Source organism: Semicossyphus pulcher, unplaced genomic scaffold, assembly GCF_022749685.1.
Source record: "Semicossyphus pulcher isolate SPU_LCO1_2020_fin unplaced genomic scaffold, fSemPul1.0.p SCAF_9, whole genome shotgun sequence".
Classification (NCBI taxonomy): Eukaryota; Metazoa; Chordata; class Actinopteri; order Labriformes; family Labridae; genus Semicossyphus; species Semicossyphus pulcher.
The window spans coordinates 27,390,530-27,412,140 of NW_027211770.1; the positions used below are offsets into that span (position 1 = coordinate 27,390,530).

Here is a 21,611-nt window from a genome sequence, read left to right on the forward strand (position 1 = left end):
GACTGCAGGAACCGGGACGGTGATACACAAGCTCCAACAAAAGGCAGGTCATCTATAACTCTGGGTCAAGAAGGAGCGATATAAACTACAACAACAAACTAAAGAGTGTTGTGTAACTCTCCTCTAACTTTTATCTGTTTTATAATTGTTGCGATAAATTCAAAGGCATTTTAAACTAAAAGTCTTTAAAAGCTTCCAAAACAATAATAAATCTTATAAATTGTTCTAATTAATCAAATTAAGGTAACAGGAGGTGTAAAGCATAAAGATCAATGAGAGGAAGTCAAACAGAAGCCATTATTTAAGGTCAATAAATCACTTTATATGAGGTTATATATACTGATATATCTCAATACTAATACGCCTGTTTGTCATTAATATTGTCACATTGTCCATTACCCTTCACTCCCTCCATGATGAAGGTATACAGCTCCCTGAGTGCTTTCAAGATTATTATAAATCATGTTACTGTTTGGATCTCAGACATAAGAAGCTCAGAGCTGCGAGGGTAATTAATTTCAGTCAGTACTGAATGTGGTCTTTGCATAACAATAGCACAATTATGAATAATTGTTAATGTATGGTTTACTTTAAGTGTGTTCTGTTGACTCACAGCACAGCAGAGTCGGCGCTGTGATAGATCTATGGTGCATTTGGATGCACGACGGACGGGAAGTCTGTGTTTTCTTGTTTTTTTTTAAGATGCCAAAGTGGACTTCATAATCTGTCTCAGATTACACAGAATTACATCTGCTCAAACTTTCCAATCAGGCAGGTCTTTAGGCTGAGGGTCTGGGGTTCAAACTAGGACCAGCATCCTCTCCAATCCTTCAGGCTATGTGCCTGTGAGCAAGGCACAGGTTGAAGTGATAACATGTGAAGCCATTTATTGATTGACAAGACTAAGATACAGCCATGATACTGGTCTTTGAGGCTTCACGCTTACATTGACATCGCTAGCACGCTGATGTTTAGCAAGTTTAATGGTCACCATGCTCACAATCCCAGTTTAGCACGTTAGCATGCAATATCCAAAAGGGTGTGTGATTTTCATTCAATGCACTTTATGCCACATTCAGCAAATACTGTATCTCTGCACTGGTTTTATATTGAGGGAGTCATGCAATACGAAGGGAATTGTGCAACGTATACCAGAGAATGTGAAATGTTGCAGTGTATGTATCTCTAACTTGTGATCTGTGTGTCTAATATAGGCATTTTTTAACTAACTAACTCTACCTCGTTCTTAGAATCACTCCTCCTCTTACATATATATATATATACCTTGGATATTTCCTTGGAAGCTCTTTTGCTTGCATCTTTACCTTACTGATGTTTGCACTGACAAGATTGCATCCAATTTCGTTGTACATGTACAATGACAATAAAGAGATTCTGATTGTTTGCTAGCTGTCCAATCTGTGCGCGCTGATTGTTTTGTACACAGCCCTGTGGTACATGAGCTTTGAACAGAGTGGCAAACTTCAATAGTTGCCCATAAACTTTCAGCATACTTTCAAGTTTGCCGAGATCTGCTGCTGTTGTGACGTTGAGAGTTCTGGGTATCAGTGTTTCAATCTGCTGTGCTGGATTTGGGAAGCTGTCTCTTCCTTTCTTCATGTTAGCTTTGCAGCAGCGACTGTAGCAACAGCTAACCCACAAACTAGCTAACGTTAGTTACATTAGTTTACTTGCTGTCTTGTTGCTGGCTCTTTCTCCCTAATAGAATAGCCCATGTTTACGCCCTACAGTGATAGCTCTGCTTAAGCTACTGGCTATCCCTAAACCAGTAACATCATGGGGGTGCAAGAGAAAAGGCAGGGGATCATGTATTTGCACCAAGCCTGATGGCAATCTATCGTATAGCTGCTGGGATATTTCAGCATGGACCAAAAAGGAGGAACAACTAACTGACGGATCAACATAAAATAAGCATGCAGGTTCAGCAACACTTCCTCTATAAATTCTGAATAAATGTTTGAAGTAAAACAAGATCAAAGTAAAAAAAACAGTGGGCAGAGGAAGGTCAGTCCTAGAAAAAACCCCAATTACATCCATTAGACTTCATGTGTATCTGTCAGCACATAAAAGCTGAAGCTTCAGTGTCTCTGTATCTCCAAACAAGCCTATTATTGTCACTGAAATCTGCCATCTAACTGCGTCCGTCTCTGTCAGTGCGTGTCCTTTCAGTCCTTTCGTGCGCTGTTTTGCTGTCAAACATATCCTTGATGTTTATGAGGTTGAGATGGTCTCCTGCACGGTGTCGAGCGTCGTATCATGAATTCAAAACCTCGTCTCGGAGAAGTTGCTAAATATGGAGACGGGGAACGGATTCGGATTCTAAAGCTGAGCCGCGCGGTCGTTTGATGTAATTAGCTGCTAACAACAAATGGGTTGCAGCTTTGATGTCGTACTGCCAGCTGCTCCCCAGAGACTGAAATCCACAAAGTACATATTCACCTCTGTAAAGTTGTGTGTCTTCTAAAGCAGTTAAGCTTAGACTGTGAGCTGAATTCATTTCTATAAGTCAGTTTTATAATGCAGCTGATCTGCCTTCTATCCTACCCAGTAATTTCACTGTTCAGGAGACGCATATCTTAGCAGCGCATGAAAAATGCAAAATGTGTTAGAGGACCCTAATAGGCAGAAAAAAAATTGAATCATAATAATACACTTCATTACTCCATTCTCAAGACATAAAATATGCAAGGAGGCACTAATTTGTTATCAGGTTAATTATCTATGTTTCAGAGTTGCTGAGGCGTTCACTTTCCCAGATTAATGAATTATGACTCTTATTTACTCTGGCTGGCTTATTTCTCCAGAGTCAGAGCGACGAGCTGAGCTGCCGGGGTCTGATGGAAGAGGAAAACCCAAACAGGAAATAGTTTAAAAGAGGATACAAAACAGCCCCATGAACTCCAGCTTCTTAAGAATTCTCCGTGAAGAATTATGTCGACCGCATGCAAAACTGGTGAAATAAAATCCATGCCTTGTGAATGTGAAACACCACTGCAGTGTCTCTGTTTTACTTTAATCCATATTTAGCTAAACATGTGGCACGTAAAGCCGATGTGAAGGACTCAGACCGACTTTTTATGTCAGGCATGCAATCAAATGTATTCTTAGGAGTACAAATACCAAACCTAAGTGGTGGGAGAGTAAAGCTCTTTTTTCATACAGTGGAGAATCACTATTTTGCTATCTTACTGTCATACCACCAATAACATGCTGATGTTTAGCTGGTATAATGTTTGCCACAGGCACCTTATAAGTTTACTGTGTTAGCATGCTATCAGTGGCTAATTACCACTAAACACAAACTACAAATGTAGCTGAGTGTAAGTTCAAGTATAAGCCTCAAAGTCTGTCGACCAATCATTCCGCTGCTGTCAAATTTTAAATCTGTTCCCCTTTCTTCCGCAGACAGTTTGTAGTTTCAGCTCGATCATTGCGACCCTCCTCCACCCCATTCACCTCGAATCCATCTCATTAGTGTCCAAGTCCAGCTCCTCAGCTCATCCTGTCTTCACCATCATCACCACCACCAGTGTCTAGACTCCATCGGGGGGTGGTATCCTATCCTGCTCTCGGCCTCTCGACATCTTCAAGTACATGAAGACATCACGATGGAGTCTAATCGCCAATGACTTTGCACGTTTCATTCTTTCCAAACTTGTGAATAAATAATTGTTCAATCTTAATGAAGTCTCTCCTGATTGAAGTGCGTCGGATGGAAACATCCATCCATCCATCCATTTTTATTTTATTCTTTTATTTAGTAGTTTATGCAAAAGACATTGTGACAGGTTACAGTAACATATGTACTACATATAGGTTCTAGCCAAGGCTAATTTGCAACCCCTGTCCCTGGTTAGACTTTTCTAATATAAGAACTATCCCAGCTGTGATTGGGTGAGAGGCGGGGTACACCCTGGACTGATCGCCAGTCAATCACAGGGCTGACACACAGAGACAAACAGTCACCAGTTAACCTAAAGATTATGTCTTTGGACTGTGGACCAGGAACCTTCTGTGAGGCGACAGCACTAACCACTGCACCACCGCGCAGCCTCTGATGGAAATATCATTAGTGCTGCAGATATTTGGTCACATGCCAAAGTATGAACTTGAGTAGTTGTTGTTGACATTTAATTCAAAACCAAATGTGTGAACCCTATGGTAGCCGTTCAAGGAAAACAATGTCCATCAAGTAGTTGTTAAGGTATCAAAGGTAACAAAACTATGGCCTGCTTGTGTCGCTAGATGAAAGTCACAAAAATCTGTAGGATCCATCACCTGAGAAACATAAATGTCTTTAAGAATTTCATGGCAACCCATCCATAAAATTGTTGAGCTATTTCAGTCGGATCCGTTACAGTTTTCTTACCACCCATGAGACCCACATTGTTTTACTTAGAGCCTTACACTTACACTCTCAGAGAGACAGAATAAAGTATCATCAGCTCATTGTTTTGCATCCACACGAGCAACACATTAGTCATGTTTATGGACACCAGATGTGAGTCAAACATCCACTTGATTTCTAGCTTCACTTGGATCCATGAACAATATAGTCACTCACAGACTTTCACACAGTATATTTGCACAATTTTGTGTTAGTTAGATATTTATCTTGGCTTGCTGGAGATGGCCTGTTGGACAGTTGTACGGAGGATTAAAACAATAAGAGAGGAAATACTGCAGTTTCAGGGCTGTGTGAAGCTCCAGAGTTGGTGTTGGATCTCAGTTAGTTTGGTAGTTTGAACAAAACATTAATTCTAGCCTTCAGTTTATTCAAAATACTTGTTGAAGTTTTAAATTGGAGCTTCTGCAGAACACGATCCTGCAGGATTGCACCGCCTCCTGACTCTGAGTTAAGTGTTACCAAAGTCATCAACAAGACTTTTTCAAATATGTTTAATGGCTTTCTGGCGGAAAATGAAGGCCAGCTAATGCATTATTAATGGCAGGTCAAGGCTCATCATTACCTGCCCAGGCTCTTTGTTTTACAGCGGTCGACATGAATACGGCATCTGTTTGATGTTGACAGTTTTAGTGGTAAAACTGTGGAGGAGGAAAAGGCAATTTGGGAACCTTTTGGGGATTTAATAACCATAAAGGTCTGAGCTTACCTGCAGAAGAACAACTCTGGACATCTTAAGAAGTGAAGATTAAAGGTTGTTGTCTCGTTGGTGCATTAGGATCCACTTACTTCCAGGCTTTTTGATTGTGTGTGCATGTGACAATTCCGAGACATTTTCCGGGGAGGACTCATGCCAGCTTACCGTTCACGTTGCCCAGGTGGAAGTATCCATCGACCAGCGAGGCTCCATTGTTGAAGTGCTGGGTCATGTGATCCAGCCAGTTAGCCTCCACGCCTTTGACCCCCTCGTCACAGTTCTGAACCCGCAGCGGCACCTTGACAGTGTAGTACTTCATCTGGCCCTCTCGGACCGGCGGGTGGTTGTACAAGGCGAGCAGCTCCGCCCCTGCAGAGACGCGACAGAAAACAAAGACGCAGCCATTGATTTCACTCAGTCAGGGTTGTGACAATACAGATGTAGCCTCTGTGGAAGTCCGACGTTTTACTGCATGATTATTGAACTACTGCTGTACATTGGCCACAGTCCAAAGAGTAATTTGGCTCCATCTGTAGGAGCACTTTCCCTCTCTTCAGCTGCCAGCAGTTATTAGACATGGCTCAGTAAATGGTTGGCTGAGAGGCAGCAGAGTTTGAGTTTAAAATATAGAACTTTTCTTGAGATGCAGAAAAATATCTTCTGCAACAAGTTATGATCATTACTTCTTGATAACTTTTAAGGACTTGTTATTCTGGAAGAATTTACTATCCTTTGACTTATGAACACACAACCAAACTAGTGGTGATAATCAACTGGAAGTACATGTATTTCCCATCAGATAAGAACACAAGAAAACTCAGCCAATGAACACGCTTCATGGCCAAGAGAAGTTGGCTTTCGTCAGCAGCAACATTTTCCTAAAAAATGTGGCACTGAAGGAAAAACAATCTATCCACAAAATGCATAAAAATTAAGCCAGCACTGACATGGGAATGAGTAGTCTACACTTCAAGTGGACACACTCATAAAATATTACAAAAAAGTAAGACTTGTGAATAAATGAGTTTGCACATTAAGAAGTTTATATCAGACTTTTTATAGCTGCGTTGGCTACATTTGTTTCAATAGTCAAAATCCATCCATCCATCATCTATGCCGCTTATCCTCTTCAGGGTCGCAGGGGGCTGGAGCCTATCCCAGCTGTCATTGGGCGAGAGGCGGGGTTACACCGTGGACTGATCGCCAGTCAATCACAGTGCTGACACATAGAGACAGACAACCTTTCACGCTCACATTCACACCTACGATCAATTTTACGCCTTAATTCCACAGTCTCCGTGTCCGCTGCGGTTCTGGTCCGTCAGACGGCACGAGTCCTCGCCTACAGAACACTACATTATCGCGCAAGAATTGCAAGATGATATACAAAGCAACACACAAACAACAGCTCAGTTTGCACCTCCGAGGTTGATTATCTGCTTATTTGGAGATCATTCTGTGATTTTTGTGCTTCTACCATGAGTGAGCACACTACTTAATTTAAAGTTTTCTTTTCCCAAGATCTCAGTGTGTTGATGTTATAAAAACAGGAATCTGTCCCGGTCTATACATACATATATACACCGTTTATTTTGAAATAGCCGGATGCTGTATGCTTTTTTAGTGTGTGACTTCCTGTTTGGAACGATCTGCTCTGTTCAGCTTGACGCGTGCTTGAAGCGGCCTCCTACAAAAATAGACTCGGCGTGTATCTTTAGCGGAGCAGAGCGGAGAGACACTTCTGGGATGCTCCGGAGATGGACCGCGGCGCATGCTGTGGAATCACGAGCGTTGACTTTAATGGGCACGATCGAGTTCGGAGGTCGCGGCGCAAACGGAACGAGCCAGAGACGGATCCTGTGGAATTTAGGCCTTAGAGTCACCAATGAACCTGAGGAGGATGTCTTTGGACTGTTGGAGGAAGCCGGAGTACACGGAGGGAACCCACGCCTGCACAGGGAGCACATGCAAACTCCACACAGGAAAGACCACTACGTCCTAACGGGGATTCGAGCCAGGAACCTCCTGGCTGTGAGGCGACAGCACTTACTACTGCAGCACAAAAGTCAAAGTCATTCGAGACAAAAGATTAATTGTATCTTATCTATATTTTTCTTCTAAGTTTGAGTATACAGTATATCTTATTATTTGTGCTGTAACTATAACTATAACTAATATACTGTTTGTCAGGTGGACACGAGGACATGTGAAAGTTGTGTTCTTTATTTCCAGGACATTTTGTATCATTTCTGTGCTTCACTCTGCATCTGATTTACATGAATTTCTGGCGTCTGGTAAGCCGATGCCGGCCGGCACAAATTTGTATGCGAGACACTTTAATATAGCGTTCATCATCATTATCCTATCATGAACAAAAGCCCACCTGGCAAGTGAAAAGCAGACCATAAATAAAAAAGACATACGAGATGAGATTTAAGCTGGACGCGATTGCACTGAAAATCTCTTCCAAGGCTGCTGCCTCCTCTTTCTTAGTTCGTTCTTTCTGCACAACAAACGTGGAGTGAATCAAAAGCAATCTGATCACTTTCATGCAACAAGCCGTCCTCGTGTTCATTTTAATGTCCTCCAGAAGTGATCTTAGTCGTCGGTCGCAGAACTTAAAAGGGACCGTTTCACTGTAACCGAGTTAATTCGTCGTACAACCTTGAATAATGCATTAAAAGCTCTCCTGCTAGCTGTTGTTTACATCAAGCAGAAATATCCATAATGCAGCAGGCCCTCAGAGGAGAGAAACACGCTTGGAAATTTGCCCGCAGTACGTATGTCGCCGCTCCGCGCTCATATCAGACTAAATCAAAGTGGAAAGAGTTTATTTGTTGTGATGCGACTGAGTGAAATATGTGCTTTGCTCGGCTTTGAACAAACGTGAGATGTGAGCGGGGTTTGAATCGGGCAGAGAGCGATTCAAATCCAGTCTGGTAACATTTCCCCTCCTTTCTTTCCAATGCAAATGTCGGCCTGTCATTCCCCGAGTGAACCAGATGGATGAGCAGAATGTGCGGCACTGCCACCCACCCGTCCACCCACACACACACACACACACACACACACTTTGACGTGGTGGTGGGGGGAGTCATGGCTCAGTTGCTTTGGTTCCTGCGTCCGTCCGTCCGTCCATCCGTCCGGCAGACACCCAAGGAGAATGAATCATTTATAAGCATTTCTTGTCTGGCTGCTCTGACTGATGTGACAGCTGGCCACCAAATTCCCTAAATCTTGTCATTTGTCACTCTTGAGGAAAGTTGAATCGCGGCAGAATATTCAAACACCCCGCCTCGTCCTCCCCATGTTACAAATGTTGCAACGAGGACAATATGGCAGACAAAACTTGGACGACACACGACAGCGCTCCGACGTCCCCGTTCCACTCGCCAAATCAACATGTTTCCTCGCTGTGATTGATTTTGTAGCGGTCTGTATCACATAAACTGGTTTACAGTTTATGTGCACAAGCCTGAAACGATCTATCACTGCTGTTTGTCCCACGAATCCTCGCTGTGTGCTTCGGGGAGCTCATATAAAAGAGCGCTTTTGGACCAGTTTGCCAAGTATACTGACAGGTTTCATAAGCAGTAAAGCTCTTATTATCTGTAATCACAGGGTAACAACATTAAACCACATTTAACACAGATGATTCCGCTGCAGATTTGCTCCATTTATGACGGTAATTAGGAAGGAAACATGCTGGCCATACCCGGCCTCCATCTTTCTTACAATATTACATGTCGTCTGTATAATAGAGTTTTTCTTCCATTACAGTCTAATTACGCTTTGATTAGGGCACTAACAAGACTGTAATTCAGGTGGAGGGTTAGTTAGCTCATGTCCTAACCTTTATTTGGTTAAGGAAACTTTCTGTCTTCTCAGTAATGATCTGCTCAAAGAAGAGATTTGGTGTCTTGCCCAAAGACAGGGGGAAAGCAGGGGATGGGGGGTTGTACCAGAAGATAAGAGGGCTATCTTCTGTCTCGAAGTCAAATCACTTTTTTTGCTGCATAATTATGATCAGACTGAGTCTTGTCTCGAAACAACCTCTCTAATTGTGATGGAAACAGATAAAAGGGATCTTTTGGAGTGCAGGGTGACACAGACTCAGTATGACTCATCACCTCTCGAGTCGATGCCTGAAGCACAGACTCTGCTTTGATTCTGAAAATCCTGATTCAAGTGCATCCCTTGAAAGGTAACTCTCCATGAGCAGACGTTTGGCAGATGCAAATCAATGCATTCAAATCACTGACTTTCACCTGAATTTTAAACATGCTGTTCTGTTTAAGGCTGGACTGTGATTAAGCTGCATCTTATCCATTTGATTTACATATATCTCATTTTGAATCTATCTTAAAGTGCTAATCTCAAAGATCTCAGTTTCGTTCTCTTTGGCGGCACCTGTGGTGATAAACGGTAATTGCGGGAGCACACTTCCCAGATATCCAGACAGTGCTGCATGTGTGACGTCTGCGGTTTGCTCCGGTTGTAACTCTTGATTTTCCTCGCTGACGGTCGCTTTCCTTTTTAGACTGTTTGCTTCATCTGAGCGTCGAGTTTGTTTCTTTTTCTTTGGATTTTCACTTATTTTTTAAGTTGTATCTGTAGTCATCCATCTTTGTTTGTTCAGCCATAGTAGATTACTGTTTACTCGCAACACTTGCAGAGACCGGAAAAGCAGCCGCTTAGCTCCGCCTACCCTCTCTGGCAGACCAACCACTGCTGGGTGATGGAAAACGTGTCACTAACTGGGCGCCGCTTGTGAAGTCACCACTGACACCAAGCCTGTAATACTACAAATGTAAAGGCTTTCATCAGTGGGCCATAGGCTCAGTCACCATTGTGTTACCTCATCCAGCGATAGATAGAGACTTAACAGACATTTATTTAAATAAAAATCTTCCATCTTAATTTCATATCACTGTTTTTTATTGCTCCTTGTTATTAAATGTCATTCTAACGTCTCGGGTGTTGAAAACAAAGCTGCAAGTTGCGATGAAAATGTCAAAGTTTCTGAGCTTTACACGGCAAAGTTGCTTCAGAGGTTCTGGGAGTAAATGACGGTTGCAGCTTCTACTTCAGTCCGTGATGTGTTTTAGCCAAAAGTAATATTAGTAATTGCTTCCAGAGCGCTCATTTCCACAGAATAGTGGATCAGAATACATCAAAATAATTTTAGAAATGACATGATTATAGTGACTGATTGCAAAACCCCATCACTTTCCCACAGTGTGATTTTACCAAGCTTGAGATACGACACAAACATCTTATAATTCCCGTGAGAAAACTCAAGCAAACTGCAGAAGAGCAGATACTTTATTGTGAGGAGGAACACAAGGTTAAGTAGTGTTTGATCTTTAAGAAACTCCATTAGCATAAATCTCCCAAACATGTCTCTTTGCCAAGCTCACCACTCTCCCCGTCCCCTTGTGCTGCAAACATCACTTCTCAGAGCAGAGATCTGCTGCAGAGCTGATGAACCACCAGCACGACACTGAAGCAATAATACTACAGAGACATTTGTTTTATGACTGTATAACAAGGACAACATTTGTATGCTAGAAGCGGCCATGATCAATAACTTTATTAATGTTTCGTTAATGTCATTTTGATGCTATAAGCAGTGAAATCAAACTTAATCCACCTTTAATTTGTAGCTAAACTTGTGTATCATTTTGTCAGACACAGAGCTTGCCTCAGTCCTTTGAACCTAATGTCATGAATTCATTACATCACCAGACGACCTTAAGCCTTTCAGAATAAAGTCCTCACAGCTAACCTGAGCCGTGCTCTCGCTGGCAGCTCGGCTAACAAGAAAACGAGCGCTCGAGTGTCGTGACGACGTTGAAAGCATGTCGCTTCAAAGGCTTATCTGACGGCCGCGCAGGCTGTCCAAACGGCGAGGTCGGCGGCAGTAACCCTGCCATGATCTTGGCAGCGAGGCTTTCCAACATGACATGTCATCATTTCGACGTCTGTGTCTCTAATCTGAGGAGCTGGACACTGATCCCATCAGAGCAGAGATAACACGGATCTCAAGGATAAAAACCGAGCAGCTGAAAAGAGTCCCTCTGCATGCCGATTAAGATGCAGAAGATTTCCGGATTACACCTATGATGAAGCTCTTTACTTAACGCTATGTTTGTTTGTTGAAAGCTCATTATAAACCTCAGTGATTACAGGAGACGTGATCAATCTTATTTAGGATCAGAGGAACAGATATCTGCGGCAGTTTGACACTTGTTCACTGAACGTTGATTAAACTTTGTAGCAACGTTTTTTTTGGATGACGCTTTAAATCCTACAAAATACATTTATATCGTACTGATTTAAACATAGCTAAGTGTTCTTTTAATCTAAAAGGTGACATTCCTTTTATTTTAGGATTATTATTTTGACTATTTTGATTATTTTTATATTATTTTATTATTCATAGGACAGCTGAAGAGAGACAGGGAATGTGGGGAGGACAGAGTGATCGGCAGACTGCCCTCAGCGTGTCGAGGACTGTAGCCTCTGTACATGCGGCGCCTGCTCTACCAACTGAGCTAGCAGTTCTTGCAGTGCCCGTAAGTCCCGAGGAGGAGGTAAGGCTGAATGGTTGGGGGTACACACAGATGTTGCTTTTGGTCAGGGTTAAGGAAACATGCTCTTCTTTCCCTTAATATTGAAAAGCCAACACGTCCCGGCTTTCGCCTTCAGTCAATGCTGTGACAGTGTTAATCAGTGTTATCAATATTTCACCCCCTGACCTCGCCATCATCTAAACTAAGTGCTTTGAGTCATGGACATAAAGGTGTTATTCATGCTCTAGTTGCCAGCTGCTGGTCTTGCTGCAGTCTAGATCTGCTCTCAAGTGTCTTGAGATAACAGCTGTTTAGGCCCTATACAAATACAAATTGATTGATTGATTAATTACTGATACAGAGATTCAATTTGTTATAGCCTATGAAAATGCGTTGTCGACATGCTCACAATAATGATCGCAGTGGCATTAAATTTCTTACAACACAATTAGCTCCAGGATGAAGGTTTACTAATAAATATGACATTTGTGGATCACTATACTGCTTCCTACAGACAGGTTATCTGCTTGATTATGTTCACAGACATTTCTCGGAGGTGCAGACTCTTTGGTTTGTAGTTTAGGCAATAAAACAGTTTTGGTTCAGGTCAGGGAAAGATTGTGGTTTTGGTAAGATTTAATAAAAAACGTCTAAGGACTCTAATGTCTCAAGCGCCTGCTGACTTTTCCTGGGACATCACCATACACAGTCTGTATTCTAATATAATACAGATTTTAAGATTTCAATCTTCTTATGGTTGTATTTTAATCCATCATGTTACTGTTGAGTCTATTTTTCTTTGATGTATAATTTCTAATGTGGATTTACCAGTCGTAGTCGAGTCACCAAACCTCGAGTCCGAGTCGAGTCTGAGTCGGCATCCTCAAGGTTTAATTTGTTAAATGCTACTAAGAGACGCAGCCTTCGTGCGATCACTGCAGTTGTCTAATAAACTCTAAAATACATCCAACCCACCCGCTATTAACCAAAGTGTTCGTTTTTAAGCCTGTTAGCCCGCTCCACAGCAACATGACTGTAATCCATGCATCACCACGACACACCCAGTGAACGCACGTGCCAGCTCTCGCTCGAAGCGGAGTAAATCAGTATTAAGAACAAAATATTTCTAATCAATAAAAAGGTCAGAGTCCTCCTCTCCATGTCCCGAGTTCAAATGCTGTCAGTGCCTGACTCAGAGTCGAGTCCTACAACACTGGTACTTACAAAAACCAGCGCCCCTCTGTCGGTCTATCTACTAAATCTTAATAAAACTTCTGTCTATATTGGTGGATATTTTATTGTAAAATCTTTTTTTAAAAGATGATTTTTATGGCTTTTATTTGACAGGGCAGCTGAAGACAGGAGATGTGGGGAGGAGAGAGTGGGGGGATAACATGCACCAAATGATCGGCAGACCGAGAGTCAAAGCTGCGATCAGTGCGTCGAGGACTGTAGCCTCTGTCCCTCGGGCGCCTGCTCCACCAACTGAGCTAAACCAGCGTCCCAAAAGACCCTGTTTGATGGAGAACAAATGATTTACACATTTAACGCTCAATATAAACTTTTTTCTTTGGTGGCATTAAGTTTCCTTTAAAACATAAATGATGTTGCCAATTAGTTGTATATGGACGTAATTTCTGGAGGACAAATCTGCGTCTTATCCAGACATAAGTGTACATCTGTCACTTTCATGTTATTCTTTCCATTTTCTGTTCCCTCAATCCCTTTCTCATAAACCATCCAAGCATTTAAGTCCCCAAACTTATGGGCTCAGTTTCAATCCAGATCTCCGGTCTCAGCGATGGAGATCCTCTTTCGGCCGTAAGCCGCAGACTTTCGCCAGCTCCACTGCCAACACTTGCACGGTGTTCACCTCGAGATCTGAGGATTAGCGCCGACAAGCCAGCAGCAGCCGAGACTCCCGGGCCTCCTCGGCAGACTGGGCATTAGTAGAGAGGGACATGGGAGCTTGGCAGGCTCCCCCACCGCCCCGGCTGGCTGCTACACCGGCGCTGCTGGCGTTGTCGCAGAGAACGAGGGGGATGAAGGTGGGAGGAGGGGAGAGCTGTGAGGCTGAGGGAGGTAGAGGACGAGGCAGTGGGGGATTATCTCGCTGCAAAATGCACTGTGGGGAGGCCCAGATGGACCAGTGGGCTGTGGTCTGCTGTGAAGCCAAGAGTGTGTTACACACACACACACACACACATACAAAGATAAAAACACATGCATATAAAGTCTGCACAACAAAGAGTCCATTCATTATGCAACAGCTAGTATTAGGTGCTTTGAACCTAATCTCAGTGCGCACACTCTACATATAAATATACAGTACACACACAAACACACACACGTTAACACTCCCACTGGGATTGAGTCTAATGCTCAGTTTGCACATTGCACCGACACGTATCACAAATAGGTTCTGTGTGAGAGGACTGTAGGAGGGGGGATCGTGGTGGGCGTCTCCATCTGTCAGTCCAAAAAAAAAAAGCTGAAACTAAGCCCAAACTATAAATGTCTGTGCTAATTTCAACAAGATTCCCAAAGAAAAGAGAGCTCCCATGAATAACTCAAAGCTGTGTAGCTTCTTATGCCGCACTTTCTGGGGAGACAGAAATCGAGCCGTGAAATTTGCAGTTTCCGAAAAACTCCACTAAACTGTTGTGGAGGATTTCACAGAGTCCCCGCTTCATCGGCTGAGTGTGAATTTGTATGCACCGCAGCTATAAGACGATCCCTTTTTTGTGTAACGGATAGAGCGGATTATATCCCAAGGCGGCACATTGTTGTGTAACATTGAGGCAATAGCAGGAAATGACACCTCCGCAGCTGCCAAGTGTTTAAAGAGAGGATCTATGGCACCATGCTGCTCTTTAGTCAAACAGCCAAAAGGTATGGCTTCAAATGAAACACGAGTTACGAAGATACGCGGGGCAGATATTGGCTAAAGATTAGAAGCTGCCAGTTCAAATCTGTGTGAATGTGTGAGACAAGAAGCGACAGTTTACAGTGGGTGCTCTTGGGCGCAGGATTTAACCCGACTGCTTCGGCTGCTCTGGGACCAGCAGCCGACTACGGGTTGATGAGGAAGCTCGCAGGTGTGAATGTGCACAAACAACTGCATCGTTTCCGAATTAAAAAAACCTTCCGACAACATGCATCCACTGGCCTTGAATTAAACAGAAACCCATCTGAGTCTGACCAACAATGTGCCGTGCTGGTGCAGCCGTTCTGGCCTTTCACAGTTTGGAGGTTTGACATTTAATTATCTTAATTATCATCCCTCATTAGGCCTCACTGTGTCATTTGTGAGCGGAGCTGTGTGGCAGGTTTTGGATTTAAGAGTCTTATAAAGTTTTAAAGCTCAGCAAAGTTTGAAAATTTTGACCTTCAAGTGCACGGCCCCCATTGGACCAATTAATGCACTTTCTGTCGAAAGGTTTGCTCACCCAAATAACAGAATCACACATTAACTCTGCTGCATCTACAGATATGGAACCATGCAAATAATTAAGGTTTTCTACATCTATATTTTGAAACACTTTCTCAACTGGCAGTGAACATAATGTTGTTCATGATGCTAGCTGTGTGTTCTCCTGTGTACTCTGGTGCAGGTTTTTTTCTTTAGGCTTCCTTCGTGTTTTTCTCCTGGTTGTAGTTGGACTTTTAGTTGGACCTTGTTGTTTCCTTTCATGGATTTTTTATCACGTACTCTGAAAAGTAAGCCTTTACTTTGCTTTTGCTTTTTTCGTTTAAATAAATATCTCCAAGTCTGCACCTAAATCCTCTCCCCTTTTTGTTTAAATCCCTAACTCTGACATCCATCCATAATCTATACTGCTTATCCTGTTCAGGGTTGCGCGAGGGATGGAGCCTATCCCAGCTGTCACTGGGTGAAAGGCGGGGTTACACCCTGGACTGATCACCAGTCAATCACAGGGCTGACACATAGAGACAGAAAACCTCTCACACTCACACCCACACCTACGGGCAAATTAGAGTCACCAATTAATCTTAGAAGCATGTCTTTGGACTGTGGGAGGAAGCCGGAGACCCGGGGGGGAACCCACGCATTCACGGGGAGAACATGCACACTCCGCACAGAAAGGCCCACTTTGCCCAAACTGGGATTTGAACCAGTGACCTTCTAGCTGTGAGGTAAGTGTGAGGTAGTTTTCCCTCAGTCACAGTTTGTGTTTTTTAGATGAAAAAGAGGAAAACAGGAATTTAACTTTACTATTTTTAAAAGTGTATATATGTGTCTATATATGTTGAATACTTTCATTCGTGTTGTGTAGTCATACTTGTTTCCTTCTCTTGATATTTTCCCTGAGCTGCATGGTAGTGTAGTGCTTAGCGCTGTCGCCTCACAGCTGCAGGCCCCAGTTGGTGTTGAGTTTGCATGTTCTCCCTGTGCAGACGTGGGTTCTCTCCGGGTGCTCCGGCTTCCTCCCACAGTGCAAAGACATGCTCGTTAGGTTCATTAGTGACTCTAAAACTGACTGTGATGTGAATGTGAGTGTGAATGGTTGTCTGTCTCTATGTGTCTGGCGATCAGTCCAGGGTGTACCACGCCTCTCGCCCAATGACAGCAGGCTCCAGCCCCTGCTGTGACCCCGAACAGGATAAGTGGTGTAGATAATGAATGGGTGGATAAACTGCCACCATTACTTCCTGCCTACTTTTATAGATGACTATTTCATGGCACTAATTTACACATTATGTGCTTAACTCTTAATTCCCTTCTATATGAGAGCAACCAGACCACTCACCATCTCCCCTCTGCCGGCGGTATCTCAGCCTCTCCTTTGTGTCTCTGTCTTTGTTGTTATTGTGACACGGCGAGTCCACCTCCGTCAGCTCCTCGCTCTGCTCCAGATCTCCCTCTGATACGGGCGACGCTGCAGATGAGACCTCATCGTGACTGCCCTGCACCCCGCTCCCTGAATGGTTCCCAGTGTTCTCCCCACTCGATGCTGCTTCCGCATTCCCCTCTTTGTCCGCCGTCTCAGCTTCGGCTCCGGGCTCCGCGTGGTTCCTGGGGCTCGAGGGGTTTGAGGGGCTGCAGCTGCCCAGAGAACCGAGCACAGAGCTGGGGCTGGAGTGCAGGGAGAGAGACGGGGTGTCTGGCTGTCTGATCCGGGTGCACGGGGCCCCATAGGGTTCCTGGACGAATCCCACGAACATCACCCCCTGGTCTGCAGCGTCCTGGATCTGCTGTGGAGAGAGGGAAGATAATTAAAAGTTAGACAGTTGATAATGAGGGCGTTAAACTTCAAAGGTCTTCTGCACTCACTGATATTGATTTGATCAGAGCTTAAATGAATGAAAGATAATTGGCAAGGGTTTTGAATGGAGAACAACACAATCTCACTGAGGAAGACCTTATTAATTCTCAGTCACCACATACAAAGGGCCGGTTTCACCTGGTGCTCACACTGGGCTTTACCTATACTCACAAGAGATGCAATATAACCTGGGAGTCTTTCAGGAAGAGAAAGCCATGCTGTCCTTTACCACTGGGTCGCATGTTCAGTGCAAACGTCAGGGCAGAAACGATAAAATTTAATTAGCAACTTTTGGACGATGGATTAATCGTCAAACATTCTCTTCTTCCAGCCTGTTAAATGTTACAATTTCATTCAGCAGACCAGAAGCGACGTACATCTGAGAGTTAGTAAAACGCAAGCGAGGATCGAGACAGGAGGGAACAAAGTCAGTGCCAACAAACAGCTTCAAGCGCGATCGGACACTGGTGCCAACAGGCGGTGGAGAGGGCGTATAGAAGCATCATCGTCATCATCCATCCATTATCTACACCATTCATCCTGTTAGGAGTCGCAGGGGGCTGGAGCCTGTCCCAGCTGTCATTGGGCGAGAGGCGGGGCATAATATGGACTGATTGCCAAGGCTGACACACAGAGACAGACGACCTTTCACGCTCACACTCACACCTACGGGCAATTTTAGAGTCACCAATGCACCTAACGAGCATGTCTTTGGACTGTGGGAGGACGCCAGAATACCTGGAAGAAAACCCACGCATGCACGGGGAGAACATGTGAACTCCACACAGGAAGGCTGAAATGGAGGTTTGAACCAGGAACCATCTTGCTGTGAGACGACAGCGCTAACCACTGCACCACCGTGCCGACCATCATCACCATGAATATCCTAATCAACACCAACATCCTCAATATCATCGTCATCACTATCATCCTCGTCGACATCATCAATAGAATCACGATCATTAAGCGCAGAGGTGTTCATGAAAAAGCTGGGTCTTTAGTTTTTACTGAAGATAAGACTTTATTGATCCCTCGTCGGGGGAAATCACTTGTTACAACAGCTCAAAGCAAAGGACGGGGAAACAAGTGATGGATAAAAAAAGGCAAGACAAAAATACGATAAAATGCAATAATAATATTCTGTATAAATATATACACTGTGTACACCTTTCACTTATTGTAAATAAAGGTGGAAAGGGACTCTGCGGACCGAATGCAGTTTGGTAACTCATTCCACCACCGGGGGACTACAGAGGAGAAGAGAACAACGTGTGAAGATCTGCTGCTTTTCTTTGTCATACAGCTCCGGGAAACAATAAGAGACCACTGCTAAAATGTGTTTTTCTCTGGTTCTACTATTTAAAGTGTTTTATTGTCTACAACATTTCTCTGTAATATTCTCATTGAGCTCTTTTATTTGCCAAAAATCACAACTGGTTAAGAAACCAAAAGATGCAGAGAAAACAAGCTCATGTTCGTATTTAAACAACAGATTACTAATGTTTTAACTCTTATCTGGTGGAATAACCTGGTTTCTAATTACAGCTTTCATGCATCTTGGCATGCTCCCCTCCAGTCTGTCACAGCGCTGCTGGGTGACGGATCTGGATTGGGCTGGCCATGACATGCAGAGAGAGATGCTGATTTAAGGAACATTTATAGTGCTCTCGTATTATTTTCTGGAGCTGCAGATGATAGTAAATTAATTATCTTTGGTTTAGGACCATAGACTGTGTAAAAAGATAGACGACACGACAGCTCCCGCAAGTGAAGCCAAACCCTCTCTATCGCCCCCTGCTGACTGGCTGCAGTATAGGTCATAAAGCCCGCCTCCTACATGTTAACAGATGGGACATGAGTCAAACTACAAAATCAAAATACACGGCAAATACATTTTTCTCAAACACGGTTGCTGTCATTACAGTTAGTTCTTATCATGCTGATTTACGTCCAAGTGTTCATTTTTCTTTAATTAGATATTTGATGCTGTAAAAATGATGATTGACAGCTCTGTTGACCAATACCGGAGTAGCAGAGTGGAGGACTAACGGCGAGAGGAAACGTAACAAAAACAATCACTACAGTCATTGATGTTTCCATACCTGTGAACTTTAACCTCAGACCAACACAGAGAAGCTGTTCTGCTGTTAAACACGCCGGCGAGCGAGATCCTTGCTGTTTTTATGTAAGTTAAGTGTGTGTTTCAGTCAGCGGAAGTTCTCTGGCTCCATATGACGTCACCATCGCAAGATGGCAGCGCCTATCACAGGGGCTATTTTGGCATCACTTTCGTACAATGGGAGCAGATGGAGACGTGTCGTCCATGTATATATACAGTGATTGGTTTGGACAGGTGCAAAACAATTCGTCAATTAACAGCCTAACTTTAACTTGATTATTCAAGAAAGCGATCGGTCAACTCATAAATCGAATCACTGCAGCCCTAAACTTGATCATGAATCAACAGAATCAACTTCCATCTTCCAGCCGGCGACCGGTTGTTCACAAATTCACCAGCAATTCAATAATTAATCATTTGTGTCTGGAAAAACAGCAGCCACTTTCATATTTTACCAGTGTTTGACAGGCGGCTGCAGCTTATTTCCCTCCCTGGACTTCATTGCATGTACTGTTTGAGATTTTAGGAGCTACTGTTGCACTTCAGTTCCTTTTTGGGTTCAGACCAAACTGCCAAAAACACAAGCTCATGATGCAATATAGAAACAACCATTGGAGCAGAACATGTACAAGGACTTATCACCAGGGGAATCTCAAACTAAGACCAAACTTTCACCAGAAGTTTGAGATCAATTAACATGAGATCGGATTTTTCCCCCCACAATACTTTTCATGCAATCCTCAACATCTGTTGGATTTCTGTTTTATTTTTTGCAGCTTCTGTTTCTTTTCAATCCTGTCCAGCAGCTTCTCCAATCACACACTCGTTGATTAGATTGGAGCGACCGCAACCCCAGTCAGGCCCGGGCCGCATCCAAAATCCAGCGCACGGCTTTTTCTTCTCTGTCTTATTGTCATCTGGCACTTTATGTCAATATTGGGACTCTGCCACGGAGCGAGATTGAAGCGTTAACTGTCAGAGAATGTTAATGATGCCATTTTCCATTTCTGCCCCCCCTCCGCCCTCCACCCCTGCACGGAGGCGGTGCCCGTCTCCATCTCGAGCCACGCTGAGAGAAGAGAATGGAAATCAAATCAGATGCGCAGGTTATTCACTATGAAATTAAATTGGAAAACAGTGGCATTGTTTCCAGCCATATTGTTTAATATCAGTGAACGCTCTCTGCTCGCTGCTTCCACATCATATTCCTCATACCAATATGTAGAAACGGAATTGCAGAGATAAAAGGGAGCAACCGTTGTATCTCATTTAATGGTAATGCAGGCAGAGAGCGAGAGATGAATGGCTCTGACTCTGTAGTGTCGCTGCAGTTGATAGCAAAGTATATTCAAACAGAGAGCTGTAATGATCACATTTATTTTTAGAAACATTATTATTATCATTTCAATTTAATCAAATCCCTTGTCCCACAAAGTAGAACAAGTCAGATTAGATTTTTGTTTCCAGAGACGTCTTGTGAGCAGTCCATCATCATAACAGAGACTGCAGATAAACCCAAAATAAACTGTAGGCTTAGTTTGAGTATATGACGGAGAATATTGGAATAAACCTTCTAAATATGGGCACAGTCAATTTAACTTTGTAGGCTAAATTACAATATTTATCTAGTGCTGAGGTTGTTATTAATAGAACTGATGCTGTCCCTTAATATTCTGTACTATACCACAATTTTGATAGTTGATCTGTTGTCATTTATCGAGCACAAAATCCCTAAATGTATTAGTTTCAGCTCCTGTAGGATTTGCTGCTTATCTTAATGTGTTGTATTAGCCTACATATGGTTCTAAAGCCATGCTAGCTGCACTGTGAGGCTGTACTCAAGCACAGTGGTACTTTGAGCTAAATATCAGTATGCTAGATTAGATCAGATTCATCTTTATTGTCACTGAACAAAAACAAGTACCGAACAACCAAATGCAATTTAGCACCAAACCAGACGTGCAAAAAAGCTTTGAGTAATGTGCAAAGCAAGCGATATACTGTTTATACAGTATGTGCAGTAACGGTGGCAGATATTGAATGCATTGTAATGTATGCTAACAAGCTAACAATGACGTTAATCATGGTAATCATTTTAGTTTGTTAGCAAGATTACATCAACAGATTAGCGCTAAAGTAAAGTAGAAGGCTGATGGTCATGTCGTTAGCTCTGCAAGTATTTGATCATAAACCAAAGGATTAGACAATTTTTATTTTGACTTAATAAAGTAAGGTAAAGCGACCAGTACCGCGCTCATACTTTCAGCCCCACCACCGTCCCAGCATCCACCTGCAGGCTCCAGCTAGAGGGGGTTTAAGGTATCATCTCATCGCGCCTCTGCATGTAAAATAAATCTGCGAGGAGCGATGAGGTCGGAGCCTCGACGCTAAAACACAAGCTGTGTTCTGCTGCTGCAATAAACATTTCAAACTACGACAATGTGAGTTGTCTGACTGAAATGATGTCAACAGTAATTATTTCTCATTTGCACCTAAGAAAGCAAAC

General features: G+C 43.2%; 1 protein-coding gene across 1 annotated transcript in view; it reads right to left on the reverse strand.

The window, feature by feature from the left end:
• Window positions 1-21,611, reverse strand: part of LOC138584648 (raftlin) — a 136,650-nt gene that overhangs the window by 33,839 nt on the left and 81,200 nt on the right. Inside the window, exons 5-6 of the mRNA XM_069656933.1 lie at window positions 16,471-16,915; window positions 5,289-5,492 (exon numbers count right to left, since the gene is read on the reverse strand). Coding sequence (XP_069513034.1) covers window positions 5,289-5,492; window positions 16,471-16,915 — 649 coding nt within the window. The remainder of the gene's footprint in view (window positions 1-5,288; window positions 5,493-16,470; window positions 16,916-21,611) is intronic.